General features: G+C 35.5%; 1 protein-coding gene across 2 annotated transcripts in view; it reads left to right on the top strand.

The window, feature by feature from the left end:
• Acj6 (abnormal chemosensory protein 6) overlaps positions 1-14,975 on the top strand; it is a 51,510-nt gene continuing 36,535 nt past the window's right edge. For both annotated transcript variants that reach the window (XM_071706413.1, XM_071706412.1), the window contains exon 1: positions 1-1,029. In XM_071706413.1, coding sequence (XP_071562514.1) covers positions 868-1,029 — 162 coding nt within the window. In that variant the 5' untranslated portion in view covers positions 1-867. The remainder of the gene's footprint in view (positions 1,030-14,975) is intronic.

The following is a 14,975-nucleotide window of genomic DNA, read 5'->3' as shown; positions in this document are numbered from 1 at the left end:
CAGCGCTCCTGCCATCCCCCTGGAAGAGTTCATCCGCGAAGCGCTCCTCGCTGGCCAGTCAGCGCCAAAAAGTGCAGAGCTTCGGGACAAGAGTCCGCGTCCTGCCCTGCGCGTAACCTTTAACCCTTGTATATGGCAGTGACGAGCCGGTGCTTCGTCCCTTTCCCTCCGCCGGTGTCACCCCGGGAGTCTCGTGGGACACGAAGAATCTGGTGACTTTATCGCTCGGATCGTGGATCGTCTCTCGATCGGTTTCCCCGGCCCTCCTTTGGCGGGAACGTTAAGCCGTAGGGTGGAACCTGGTGAACGTCGAGTGAAGTGTCTGGTAGCGGTGCAATCGATCTTAGTTCGCGGAAAGAAAGGTGCTCGCGAATACGCGATCGTTGGTGATCGTTGCTTGTCATCGGTGACACACACGGGTGCTTCTTCGTTGACTGTGCAGTTATGCGAACGTTGTTCCATCGGTGTCCAATCTAAACTGACGATCGAGATGCGGAACCGCCGGTCTCCAACGTTCTCCGTCGCTGTACAGGTAGACTGATCTCTCGGCCGAGACCAACGATAAGTGGGTGCATCGTACAGGTGCCGAGATCTCTTAACGGATTATCATATCGGTGCGTTCTCTTCACTGGACGTGGCTCGACTTCGCTCGGCACATATCGCACGGTGAAAACGTGAACGGTGCAAACAACTCTCTTTGAAATCGTTTCGATATCCAGACACTTTGGTCACACAGATGCGAATGCGTCTTGGAACCAAGAAGCGCAGCCGTCGCTGCTGGTGTCACGCTTGTCGTTCCGTCTGAGGGTGCCGATTCGGGAACCAGCCGCGGACCCTTAAGCCGGGACAGGCTTAGCGGCACGCAGAATGATGTACTCGCCGGACAAGATGATGGGGAGCAAGGGACTCCACGGGGCACCGATCACCGCCCCGGGGTGCTTCCCCTCGGGGAGATACTCGCCGCCGCCTTATCGCGCCGCGCCGGATCCGATGCCGCCGCCGCCGAGACGATGTATGCCGAACTCTACGGTGAGTGAAACTACTTGTTCCCTACTTGTGATTTTCGTCGAACCTTATACACATATCCCGCCCGATAGTTTCGACTGTTTCGAGGATTATTGTGAAATTCTTCGCGAGAATCTTCACAATTTATCTCGGGTCGCGACGTTATCTGCGACGTAAACGCGATGCAACGATAAACGAATTAGTATTCACAATACTGATGGGTCGTTCCTTTTTTTAAACGAGTTATATATTTCTTATTCTTTTGTACATATTTATACGTATTGTACTAGAAGAGACCGGAATGTATGTAACTGAGTAGAGACAGTTCTAATAGAAAAATCTGTTTGTATTTATGTAGCACAACAAATGTTAAATAAAAATAACATATTAAAAATTACAAGTCAGCGCATTAATTTATCGCGATTGTCATATCGGAGCATCCTGAATGATACAAATAGTGAATAAAATAATAGGATACAAATCAAAAAATAATAGGAACAAAATAATAGGATACTTATCGGATATTTCTTGAATCAATCTTAAGTTTCTTAGTAATCGCATTACATAAAACGTTCCATGAATATTCTAATGTGTTTAGTAATGGATGAGATTTAGCTTCGTTCATCGATTGTGTCTCTTGCTTCGATGAGCAGATCAGTAAATCAAATCAAGATTTTATTTTAAGAGAGTACGTATTGTCGATTAGATGTCTCCAAAATTTTGAACAACGCCGCAACAAGATTTGTAAAGAAAGCTGAAACTGCTTTTTCTTACTCTTACCGATACATATATTCAATTATCCGGTGAAAATAGATATTTAAATAATACCGACTATAAAAGTTAACGGAATTGAATTATTCCACGAATTAACTTATAATAATATCAAGTTATAACATATTTAGACGAATTAAAAATATAATTTGTCTCATTCTTTAAAAGTTGAAAATATCACAAATTCGTTAATATAGTCAAAGAATCAGAAAGATATTCTAAAAGAAGTCAATTCTCTTTCATAAAAAATTTGAATAGATAATTTGTTTATTAATCTAACAAAAGATTACTACACCGCGTACAATGTATAACATACATTTTAGATTTAACTTGCTTAACACATTTGAAATATTTGAACGTATTCGTGATTACATTCAATTACATTGTATTATTTACCGCGCATGCAATATATTACACGTGTTATTGTACGGCTGATATGCAATTTGTTTTCGGTTATTTAAAATGCGTTTGAAACGGTGAACTGAATAAACGTAAGAATACGACACTACGGAGCATTTAAAGAGGGTGGCGAGGCATGTCGTTGAAATTTCTCTTCATTCGTTTTCATTGCCCGACACTTGACCGCGTCGGCATGCTGTATACTCATATTTCTCATACTTATTGCTGACATGTAGACACACTCAATTTTAGTGCGAATATATCTATAAATATAACTGCGGGAAATATCAAGAATACGTATAAACTCATGTTTCTTTTTATATATTCATGGAAAGATCAATATTTCTCCCAAGTTGCATCTATATTTATAAATCATCGCCTTTCTGGAAAAGTTTGGATCCATTTCTTCAGAATTGCATTTAGCTAATGAAACAGATATTCAGTGAAATTCTTCGCGAGAATGGATAAGTTATATCTTGTTACTACTAGTGACATTGTAAATGTACAATATTCAGAGAATTTATATTTAAAAATAAATTTTTGAGTAGTAGGTACGAAGAAAAGTGACAATGGCACTTTAAAGTTACTATTTATTGAATAGTTTGTGCTAACAATAGTAATTTTATTTTACCGTATAATAAACACTGTTATCACATATAACTCAAAATAATACAAAACTATTAAAAGTCAACCATTATTAAAAATTTATATTTTGATAATAGTTAAAATAATTTAACATAATAGCATCTAATTTAAGTAATATTTTAAGAAATTTTCATCGCGATTAGCGTATCTTTATTAAGAATTATATGAATGGATTTTGAAAAACATATCTATACTATGGATAAGATTTCAAAAATTCTCCAATATTTATTTTAAAAAAGATTATCTTTATTGGGGGCAAATGACTCTACTTTTAGATCTGAAATATATTCGATTGGTTTTTTTGAGTTTTTTTATAATAATTAAAACAATTTGACGGATAAAGGATTGTGGGCGATTTATAAATGTCCAGAATAATTAAATAATCATGAAAGATATTTCCTTCATAGCATGCTAAACTAGTTAAAAAAAAATAGAATATTTTTATCGAAAATACTTCAATATTTATCAGAAAATACTGATACGTAATTGTCTGTACGGAGATAATAGTAGTCTAACACATTTCGTTTGTTCTCTATATATAAAACCATTTTAAATAGAATTTAAAAAAAAAACGTTGAGTCGAACCTAATTAAGAAATCATAAATAAGTATTTCGTTTATCGATATTAATACGATTGCATTTCGTTTTAAGAAGAATTTTGAAAAAAAAACTCTGATGTGGCTATATTGATAATTTTACCAAAGAAAACTAATTAACTCAGTAATTGACTTACATTGGCATCACTTATGTCTAACAAGTAATGAAGAGAAACCTGATTGTATGGAAAAAAGCAACACATAATATGTAAATCATTTTTCGATTTACAAACTTGAAACAAGCTTAATTTCCGCTTGTATAATTTCTTCTTTATCTCATATATCGACAAATTCAAAGAATTATGTCAATCCTCTTCTGATAAGCTTGTCTCCAATTAGGCCCATCTAACAACTGACTATCATAATTGAATTTAAACTATTATTTGCGCCGAATCACCATTGTGAATATAAAACAATCACTCGAGCAGCGATCTGATCGCGCTAAATTGCATTACCGAGCTGTCGTAGAAATGCAGCTTCGGTCGATGCAAAAGTGAAATTGGTCGGGGAAATATCCGTAGCGATAGAATTCGTGTCCGGCGAGAAGCGCTCAATAAAAATAACTTTCGATTCGCGATGCAGTTAAAATTAAACGTCTCAAGGTTTCATTTAAATCATATTCCACGGTTTGCCGAAGCGCTGCATTTAGAGTATGCACGTAGATATCGAGCGATATGTTTTTCTATCAAGGTCGAACAAAATATCGTTAAACGAATCGTACAGAAGTTGCGTTGTCCAAAGGTATCGAGCCATCAGCGAGAGAGGAATCTAAACGTGTCGATAAAGCCCCTCTACGTAAGAATATTTAAAATAAATGAAAGGAGAAATTTGTGATATTATAAAGACGAGGATTAAACCGCTCGAGTAAAGTCTAGGATCTGAGCGGATATCGATTATTTTAATGTCTTACGACCCCCACGGCGAGTTTACTTAGTTGTGAATATGCCGCTAACTTTACCTTACGCTGTTAGTCTTCATAAATTTAATAAGATAGAGACATGAAAGCTATTCGTCACTATTTTTAATGTTGAAAATTGGCACAATCCTAGAGAGAAATAAAAGCTTATGTAAAATGAGAGCTCGGTCTTTGACAATACACGCTTTACGCGCGATCGTTATTTCAAAATCAAAATCTTTCTATTGTCTTTTACTTTTCTTTCAATTGCAAATTGTTCTTCTGTGGGCAGCAGGAAGTTTATTGAAATTGCATGTTTTTCAAATGTTTAGCATTGCAAAGTGAATCAATCTTGGCATTCGAATTCGAGATATCACTATTTCACAAGTTATGCAAAAATATATAATAATTTCTTTACAACTTAACATTGCAAATTATGTAACTTACATTAAAAAAAAGGAAATAAATATAACAAATTTTACATTTATATTTACATTAGAGCGATTTTATCATGCCGTTTTTGCTATTGCAATTGAAACGAGAAAGAAAAGAAAAAGAAGTTTTGATTCTATCCATCTCATCGATTCAACTCATCCTATTTTACGGTAATACTCATAAAGCCTGTGAAACTAGCAGATATCTAAGCGGAAACAATCACAGTTGAGCCTGCACGTTCTCTTCTCTACCCATTCCTTCAGCCACGCTCTCATCTCCCTTGTCCTTCTTGTCCTTCACTTTTCCGATCCCTCGGCAGACTTCTCCGACTACCGAGGTCGAAACCAAAACCATATCGAACGACCGAAGCGTCGAGTTTCCTCCCCCGTCGGCGCGATGCGTTCCCTGGGCTACATCGCGGGCTCCGCAGTCTTTAGTTTATTCATGTGACGTAATAGGATAAAAACCGTCGCTACGAGCTGAGTGCCTAGATGAGATTACAGCCGTACTGTTACGCCCGGTAACGCGAATCCGATGTAATCGCCCCTTCCTTTGATTTTTCTGTTCAGTTCTCCCGATAACGCGCGAGAGGTGGCTCCGCACGGAACGCATCCCAGCGTACTTATACCATCACCCCTTCATCACCTCCCCTCCTACCTTTCCCATTTCACTCGCATACTAATGCTTTATCGCCTTTTTCTTCTGGATACGATTTTCTAAGTACGGATCGGACATGACTAATACTGTGATCGAGAGTTGTGATCCCGCGAATCGGAAACACCCACACACAAAACACTTTTGGTACATTCCTTCACATTCTATAATTAGTCGAGTGGGATAGAATAGGGAATATCGATACTATTAAAAATCTGCATTTTTTTAAATAATAATAACACGTTGCAAAAGGATCGCCTTAAATCGGCGATTTAATTTATTTGTCTAACAATAAGAAAAGACGTTAGACTTTATCGGCAAATTTTTTATTTTTATATAAATAACAACGATCAGATGCATTATTTTTCACAGCTGTCGTATACCTTAAGATCAGCTTAAAATGCTCGATGATGAATATAAATACGTTATGATCTTCAAAATTTATACGAATGTTAAAGCAGCTAATATTATCTTGAGAGTAATTAAAAGAAAGAAATTTGGAATGAGATTATTTTCGAATATCACAAACATTTTTATAAACGATTCGCTGACGAAACGGTAACGATCGATCGGTGATTACTGGTCATTCGAGTGTACATTTATTTTGATGCCGCGCAAGCGCATATGAGCGCGGATGTTCGCGGTTAAAAGAAGGTATCGATGAAGGTCGATCGTTAATTGTCTATCGCTATTAATTGTCTATGAGCATCAGGCGTGGTTTTCACCTACGGTGTTAATTATCTATGATAATTAATACAGGGACCCATTACGTATTCATCGGCTTGATGGTAATTATTCACGCTTCGTTGGACGTTACTTTGCATGTTTTCTGGTTGACGAACCTTTCATCCGGGTGGCATATTAACGATCCGGCTTAATAAACGCAGCTACTCTTTTTACACGTCATTAATCTTTTAATTTTCGCCTCTCGCCGCAATGCAGTCGAACTTTGATATCAAACATTTGGATGCTGCATATATGTATTATTCATTGCGCGACCATGTCGCGGTGGCAGGTGAGCGATGCCCGCTTTATAACGACCTAATTTTTTTTAACATTGTACAAAAAGATGATAATACGTTCGAGAAAGTTTCATTATACAATTCTATTTTATCGGAAGATAGAAAAGAATGTAAATGTATTTTTATATGTAATTTATTAAATTATGTACAAAATTCTTTAATAAATTATATAGGCTATCACATAAATTTATGTAATTTATTAGAAAAAATTCTTTAATTTAGTTTTCAGTTTTCCTATTTATTCATATATTCACTTATTTCTGTTTGTATATTGATATTTTATCTTACTGATCTTTTAATAAGAAAAAATCTCATGAGCATGATAAAATTACAATCTAATGAAAAAAATTAATTTTAGAAAACAAATATATACGCAAAACAGTTTAACATTATAGACCCAAATTATAGAGCCAAGCGTTCCTGTCTATACAGTTATATACATTATCTAATACGTTGAAAATGATTTAAGTTCTATTCCAATGTGTACTTTTTCGTAAACAAAATTAGGTTATTCCTTTAATATCCATTTTGACTTATATTAAGTTTCTTAGTTTAGTTCTCTTGAGTTAAACTTTATCAATACGATTTCACGCTGACCAAATCCAACATATATGAGACTCGTACTAACTTTATTCACCAGGTTAGCAATTCAATTACTAGTGAGAGAACGTGAGTTACTAATAAAATTCGATTCATCTAAGGCAACCTACGTTGAAACTACGCTTCAAGTGATTAATCTGCAGTTTAAAATAATATAAAAGCATTATTATTAATGAAAAAAAGAGGAAACTAAAATTTAATTTGACTAATATATGGTAGCAATATGTAAAATCACATAATATAATATTTTTCTTCTAATTTTTATACTAATCTTTTCTCAGTCTCTTCCCCCTTTCTCCCTTTATATTATGAAAATAAAAATATGTAGAAAATCGAGATGAAAATTAATAACGGTAATATTAATATCATTATTAATATCATTATTTTGATACCAGCATTATTATCTATAGAAAATTACTATTGAATCAATGGATGTACCGGTATCACAACAATATAGGTTACTGTATATCCGTATTAATACCAAAATAATTTAGATATTTAGTCTCTGCTAATAACACTAATAGCAAATACGAAAAACAATTAAAGTTATTAGACTTGGAAACTTTAGTTCTTCATATTCTAAAACAAAAATATGTTTTATAGCGATTTATTTGAAAGAATAAGGTATTAAACTTTTCAAATAACATTTTATTTTAAGTACATGTTTAAAGAAACATTGGATTTGCACGACTGAATGGGTAATTGCACGCTACCAATTTCTCTTGGAAATTGCACGGAAAAGGCAACGACAGGCGATAAACATCGCGCGAAGAGCCGCAGCTAGTAGCGATTATCGATTGGTCCTCTATATTCGGCATGTCATTATCAATTAACCATTGAAAGTAAAAGCTCTTTTCCTATCGGAGTAGTATGTTGCACGTCGCAAAATCACCAAACTTTAGTTATGTTTGCATCTTTAATTGTGTATTTTTATTCATATGAAAAATATTAATCTTTCGACAGAATTTAACGTGTAGGTTGATTTATATTTTTGTTCCACAATTACCATTAAATTTATACTGTCTTAATAATAAATGCATGATTTTATTTAACATCTTCAGAACCATTATACCATTTATAATAAATAATCATATGTTAATTGTTTGTAAGTTCCTTTTTAAATAGACATTTTTTATTCTATCTAGAAAAGTGTCAAATCAAAGTCATTGAAGGTACAAATTTTAGGACACGTTTTATATTTTACTAAAATGCATTTTAACATGAAATTCATTTTCTGATGATAACACAGATGAGAAATACTAAATATTATTATTGCCGCTTATTATTATTTCTTTTTAAATAAATCGAATAGAAAAGATTCTCGCTCAATTAGGCTAATTTTCTGAAGAAATCTTGATAGATGGTGACGAGACCACCGCGTCTCTCATCAAAATCTGAAACGCGACATATGTGTAGCGTCGTGACAAGCGATTGTACGTGCGCGACGCGGCGGTAGTAAGGCGACAATTAACGTCAGAAGTGCTTCACGAGGCGGGTTTGAACTATTTTATGCGCGCGGGGATGGCTCGCCGGAGGGGTGAAGGGACGCTCGCAGCCGTGCATTACGGCGTATACGTGCCACGGCTCCCCGCTTGGCCACAAGATTGCATAATCGATATCCGGCCTACACCTGTGCCTCTCCACGAGTACGCACCTGTGTACGAGCGAGGAAAAAAGTGAGGTGGTGTGTGCGTGTGAGCGTGTGTGTATACGTGTGCGGTGCTCGAAAAAGATTATTCGTGGATATTCGCCGCTGGAATATTCGTGTCATGCGGCCTGCCGAAAACCGAACTGACTCACTTGATATAGCATCAGATATTGTCGTGCGAATCGTTAATATGCAGGGTGATTTTAAAATAGATTGCCGAACTTCGATTTGGATTTTTCCTTGACGAAAGTAAGGAAAGTAAACGTTGATAGTTTCTGACCTGTTTGTTTGAAAATAAAAAGCTTTTACAAATTGCAGAGCGGATACACAAAACTATGTTTTTTGTTTAACTTATAAAACAAACTTTGTTTAAATGGAAATTTAATTTAAGGCACAGTTATTTAAATGTTTCATGTTAAAAAGTTGCAAAAACTTATAACAATTAAATTCGATTACATTTTCAAAAAAGAGAAATTTATTTTCATTTATCTGAAAAATTTCTGCAAAGAGAGAGAGAGAGAGAGAGAGAGAAAGAGAGAGAGAGAGAGATTGAATCAAGAGTAGAACCTCATCCAGTTATATTTTATACCCTTGAATAATCTAATCCCTTCGCTATAATAAATTCGAGACGTCTCAGCCTTGTTATCAATTTGGATACTACATCATATGCACGGTAGCAGTTACATACGATTCACTATTCGATTCACTTTAAATTATAAAGGGTTAATTTTCTAGTGATGGATATAAATGTTAGGGAGGAAATTAAAAGAAAGTGGCGGCGCGGCGTGAGAAACGTGGCTCTGCCGACGGTGCATTGCTCGTCTACGTCTGCGGAATACCCCGAAGTATCGAGACACGTCGACGCCGGTCGAGTACGTCGATCATGGTCGTCTGCGATAGTGAGGGTAAAGTAGGTGGATAAGATAAGAGTAGCGATGGAATCGATGCATTCGCACCAGATCAATTGCTGTGCAGATATACGGACAGATATACTTTAAAATTAAGATAACGCGAAATATCACCTATCACATATAAGCCAACTTATTGTAATCAAAATTATATATATGTATATAAACAATGAAATCCGTTTTACTTAAAACGGTTAAAGTAATTATGACAAAAATAGATTTTTTAAATGTAAAATACATTTCTTTGGTATCGATAAATGGCGAAATCAATTAAATCGAAACAATTGGCGAAATCCTATTTCGATATATGTATATGTACATACCTTGCTACGGAAAAGCTTATCACGATTTTTTTAAATCACTAATGATCTCTAATAATTGATTAATAGTTGATTAATCAAATTATTTTATCTAATATAAATCGATATTCAGTTCAGATTAGAATAATTATTCAAAGTTCGGCGAATCAACAGATTTTTTTCATTGCCGAAACATTTCATAGATTTTCTTTTAGAGTAAATGATCTCGATATATTAAAATTGTTTAAAAATTGTGAAAGAAGAAATTGGACAGCTTGGCCCCATCGCTATACGAAGATGGTTCATCGTTTCACGATCGTTTCACCTACGTTTGCGGGATGTGTATTTCACTCTCTCCTTCTCTCTTTCTCTCTTTCTCTCTCTCTTAGTCGTAGAAGACCCGCGGACGATCCCGCACACGGGACACTGGGGACACATAACACCCCCGGTTACATCCAATCACTCCTGATTTATATTTACTACTCACTTGGCCCCCTTATTTATTACGTTTCACGGAGACGCGTAGAACGAAAATGTTAATTTGCGCAATTGAAAATTATGGCGGAACTCTATGGGTGAGACACTCTTCGGAAATGTAATTCTTAGCAAAAAAAAAAGCTAAAGGAAGATAAAAGAAAGCTAGTTTCACGAACATCTCTTAAGGGGAAGATCCAAGATTCCACGTTTCAACATAGTGCTACATTTGATACTACCATATTGAGTCAATTTTTCGGCTTCTTATTCTTACTCTTATCATCAGTAAAAATTTAAGAAAAAGTTATTGGAAGCTTTAATTAGTTACAAAATAACAATACCAAATAGTTTTTTTATTTCATTGGTTTGTTATTTTTTCATTAGGCTTTATATCAAGCACAGCTAGAAAACTGAAGTTCTTTTAAATCTCGTGACAACAATTTAGTGTTTCAATTTTATATTATAATTCATTTTCAATTTCACTTGGCAGGTGTGCGCGTGTGTGAGAGAGACAAATCTTTTACATCAATCTAACAGAAGGAAGAAAGAATTGCAAACAATTAGGATCTATTTATTACAACATTCATACATCATTCGCTGTAAAAAATGATCAGCAGATAAGGTCCAACAGTACGAATGTTTAAATATAAGATATTTCTAAATATTTTTAATTTAAATTCCAAATTGTTCTCAAATCATACAGATCTCTGAATTCCAATTATTATCTTTGATTTTAATATATGAATATGGTCGAAATGGCCGACCGCGATAATACGCTTTCAAATAGATTCGTGACTCGCTTTCAAACAAACAATATGCGCATTTGAACCAAACGTAGTTCCATTTTCGAACTCTCTGTGGTACCCGTCCACACAAATGCTACGCAAAACCGCGTAATACAGCTCGATATATAGGACTTGCGATGTGTCTTACACCATGCGGCTTTTACACAGGTAAATCTATGTAGACCTTGCCTTCCCACCTATAAATAAACCTACACACGCGCGTATACAGGTGCACGTAAACTACCGTTCTGGACACCACGAGGGTCTTCTTGCTGTGTAACAGTGAAACGTGGGTGGTTAGATAGACGAACGACACTTCCGCCTTGTCTCTCGAAGTTCCCCGTTGCATCGATTTTATCGTTCCCTACTTTATGAAGATTATGCCGCGGTTCAAACACGATAGAATACTAACTCGATCGCACATTACGACTTGAAAAAAAAAACTCAGTTTTTATCTTACTTAGAAATTTTAAAAGTAGTTAAGGAAGGTTCTTTAAATCGCACTGAAATAATTAAGACCACAGTCCAATTTTTATATTATAAAAGAATATCTTTATTATTACAAAGTATTATTATATTTAGAGATAGAATGCACTCGCGTTTCATTCTATACCGGGTAAAAAATGTACCTGGGTAAACTATATTCTATATTTTAAGCAATTTAGAATCGATCTTTTGCTAGAGAAAATTTAACTGATTGCCATTACTCTTTTCGAGGAATCAAATAGAATCTATTGTCGGTGTAAGAGCAGCGGCAAATGATGCGTGTACGCGTACAAAGCTATTCGTTGTGCCTCCCTATAAACGGGGACTCTACAACACGCGCATATTATACCGCAACAACCTGTACACGCACCACGACGACGATGGGTGGCCGCACGGAAAGGTGAACATTATTCCCATACCATTCTCTCCGCGGTTTAACGCTCTTATTATTATTTTTATTAGGGTGCCGTGGTATATAATGCCATCAACCCCCATGAGTGCGCGTTCGCAGGAAATAAACCTAAGTGTATAATTACAATAATACTTATCGGGGCACCCTCCGTGGGTTCTCTTCCCTTCCACGTACCCTTCCTTCCTTCCTTCCTTCCTTCCTGAGTTCCCGTTCCCTCTCCGTCTCCCCCTTCTCTCTTTCTCTTTCTCTCTCTTTCCTTCCTGATTAAACGTAGCCTTGTGTATGCGCGCGTGTACCCTCGAACGCAATATACCGAAGGGACGAAACTTAACGAGTACTAAATTTACCGCGGACTAGTCTTGTTCCCCTCGACACGATTAGATCTGTAAAGATGGTCGTGCAATGCGATGAGCGGCTAAGTCCTTCCGGAGAGATTTAAAAATCGAGAGTTATAGAAAAGAAAGTTATTGCTTCAACCTAATGACTCTAAACGCGCTTGATTTTCTGCAAAAATTCTTGCGTTTAACTAGCAAATATTTTAAATCCTTGATACTCGAATATATTTGAGACGATAAAACCCAACGATGGAATAATATAATTTATTCGACTCTCACTTGAACATTACTACTGTTCGAATATTTACAATTTAGATTAAAACTTTTTACTGAATTTATTGAGGTCAATTGTATACGTTATACACATGTGCATCATACGCACATTCGATTGTGCTTAACACGCTATAAGGTATATCGAGAGCAGTGTCCTTATCCAAGAAGCACCACACGTGTGACCCGCGTGTGTCGTGTCGTACATGGGTTAAAGGATGGGGCACGTACGTGTACCGGATGCCGTTCGATTCGTGGGCGAGATGATCGTAACGGCGCGGTACAAACACGGACCATTCCCCATCTGAACTCTATCCGAACTTCGTAATTCTCCAATTTAGGAATTCAGTCACGTATACTGCCGCGCCGTGTTCGAACGCACACACCGCAGAATTGCTTATCTTTTATAGCCGCGTTTGCACGTGTTCCTGATACACGTGTATTTTATGTGGAGTGTATAAATGTCTATTATATCTTGATATTAAAATAGATTAGAATAACATAATCATCTAGTAATATTATATATGTATGTGCATATCTATTATGCTTAAATAGAACGTGATACAATTATTTCTTCAATTTTATTTTCTTCTTGAAATAAATATAATAAATAAACAGATTTATTTATAATTTCGTTAAAAACAGTTTCTTGAAAACTATTTTTATCATTTCTAAAATGTTGCCATCTCAGGCATGTGTCTGAGAATAAATAATGCCTATTAATAAATCCGATTTTGTTTTTGCATTATGTAATAAAAACAAAATCGAGTATCAAACGAGTAATGTGCTATAAACTTTTTTCGGTATATATAATGTATATTGAAAAAGTGCTATAATTTTCAAAATCCTTAAATCCTTAAATATGCTTTTAAATATATTCGTATAAAATTAGATAACGTCATCAATTCAACCTATAAATTTTCTTATTGAGATAAAATTTAAATCGTTATATAATATAAATAGGAGAGAATCATATTTTTTTAACTGAGTTTGCTTTAAACCCATAGCTATCTAAGTAATTTACTATTTGTCTTACATCTCGTTTTAAATCCTTTTTATCTGAAAATATCTTATGCCTGCGCAAGAACCACAACATAGAGCTATTGCCACCGCGTCGCATTTGGAATCGTAATAATTGACAAATTTGTAAAAATACCGATTATCCTCTTAACTTCCGTTCTGTCTGACAAATTGAAAGTATATCACGTTTTTAGGGCATCCCCCATTTCTCTCCCTCGTATCGAGAACTTCGCTGGGTAATGACAGTGTTATCACTTTGCCGGACCTGATATACCGTCATCAAAGGTATAGTTTATGCCTTATGCGAGGTTACCTCTATTGCCGGCACATCGTATAAAACGTACAATCAATTTTTGAAGAGGACATTCAATCGATCTGTCTTGCAGCATGCAATCGAAGACGTTCCCTGAATAACAAACTAACCGAAGCGGCTTTGGCAGCCAATTCGTGCACATGTTGGCTCATGCAGTATTATTTGCCGGATCACTATTTCTTGATCCACTCGCGTTTGCACAAACAAAATGAACTTTCACGTGTATGGAAACTATATATGTACGTTGGTCTGATTTTTTTCTTTCCTATAGCAAGATACTTTAATGCAACTGTGTCGCCCGATAAATCAAATAATTTCTCATTGGCAGACGCTAAAGGTTGCCAAATAGTTGTAAACTCGATAGCCTTAATGGCTGCATAGTAATTATCAATTTTATCATATTGCGAAATCATTGCATACGTTGTCTGCTTAATCAACGACCGCAGTTATCTGACTCTAAATATTAAATGCAAACGATATAGTTTGTAAAACTTTATTACTAAAAGAATGTGAATTAAAGGAAATAACAAATGCTCTCTTACAAGGATAACATTTACTTATTCTATTATTATACACAAAAATTCACTAACTGAAATTTTTGCAAAATTATTGAAAATTTAATAGCGTCAATATATTTTTTATACTTTTCCATGGTCGCAAAATGTTTGACGGACATTTCTTTACTATCATTTGTAATTGTCATTATCTAATTAATCGATGTACATGATAAATGATAAATTAACGACAAGTAATTTTCCACATTCTACGACGCGTTATTCCGTATAATTTGTTTTTTGTCGAAGGTAATGATTGCTAGCTATTGAATAACCGAAAACGCAATACCATTGTGAGAAACAATTATTGGCTCATTAAAATGAAACAAATCGTTAGCGAAGCCATACATGAGAAAGTTTGATAACTATTTTACGCAATTGCGTATTGTGAAAGGTATCTCGTTTTAATAATACAATGAAATCGCGTACTGCCAATTTGGTATATTTTT

This window comes from Temnothorax nylanderi, unplaced genomic scaffold (assembly GCF_030848795.1).
Source record: "Temnothorax nylanderi isolate EJ_2023f unplaced genomic scaffold, tnyl_v1.0 TNYL_tig0052_pilon, whole genome shotgun sequence".
NCBI classification, from domain to species: Eukaryota; Metazoa; Arthropoda; class Insecta; order Hymenoptera; family Formicidae; genus Temnothorax; species Temnothorax nylanderi.
Note: the sequence above shows the minus strand (reverse complement) of the source record. Positions and strands in the feature narration are given on the sequence as shown.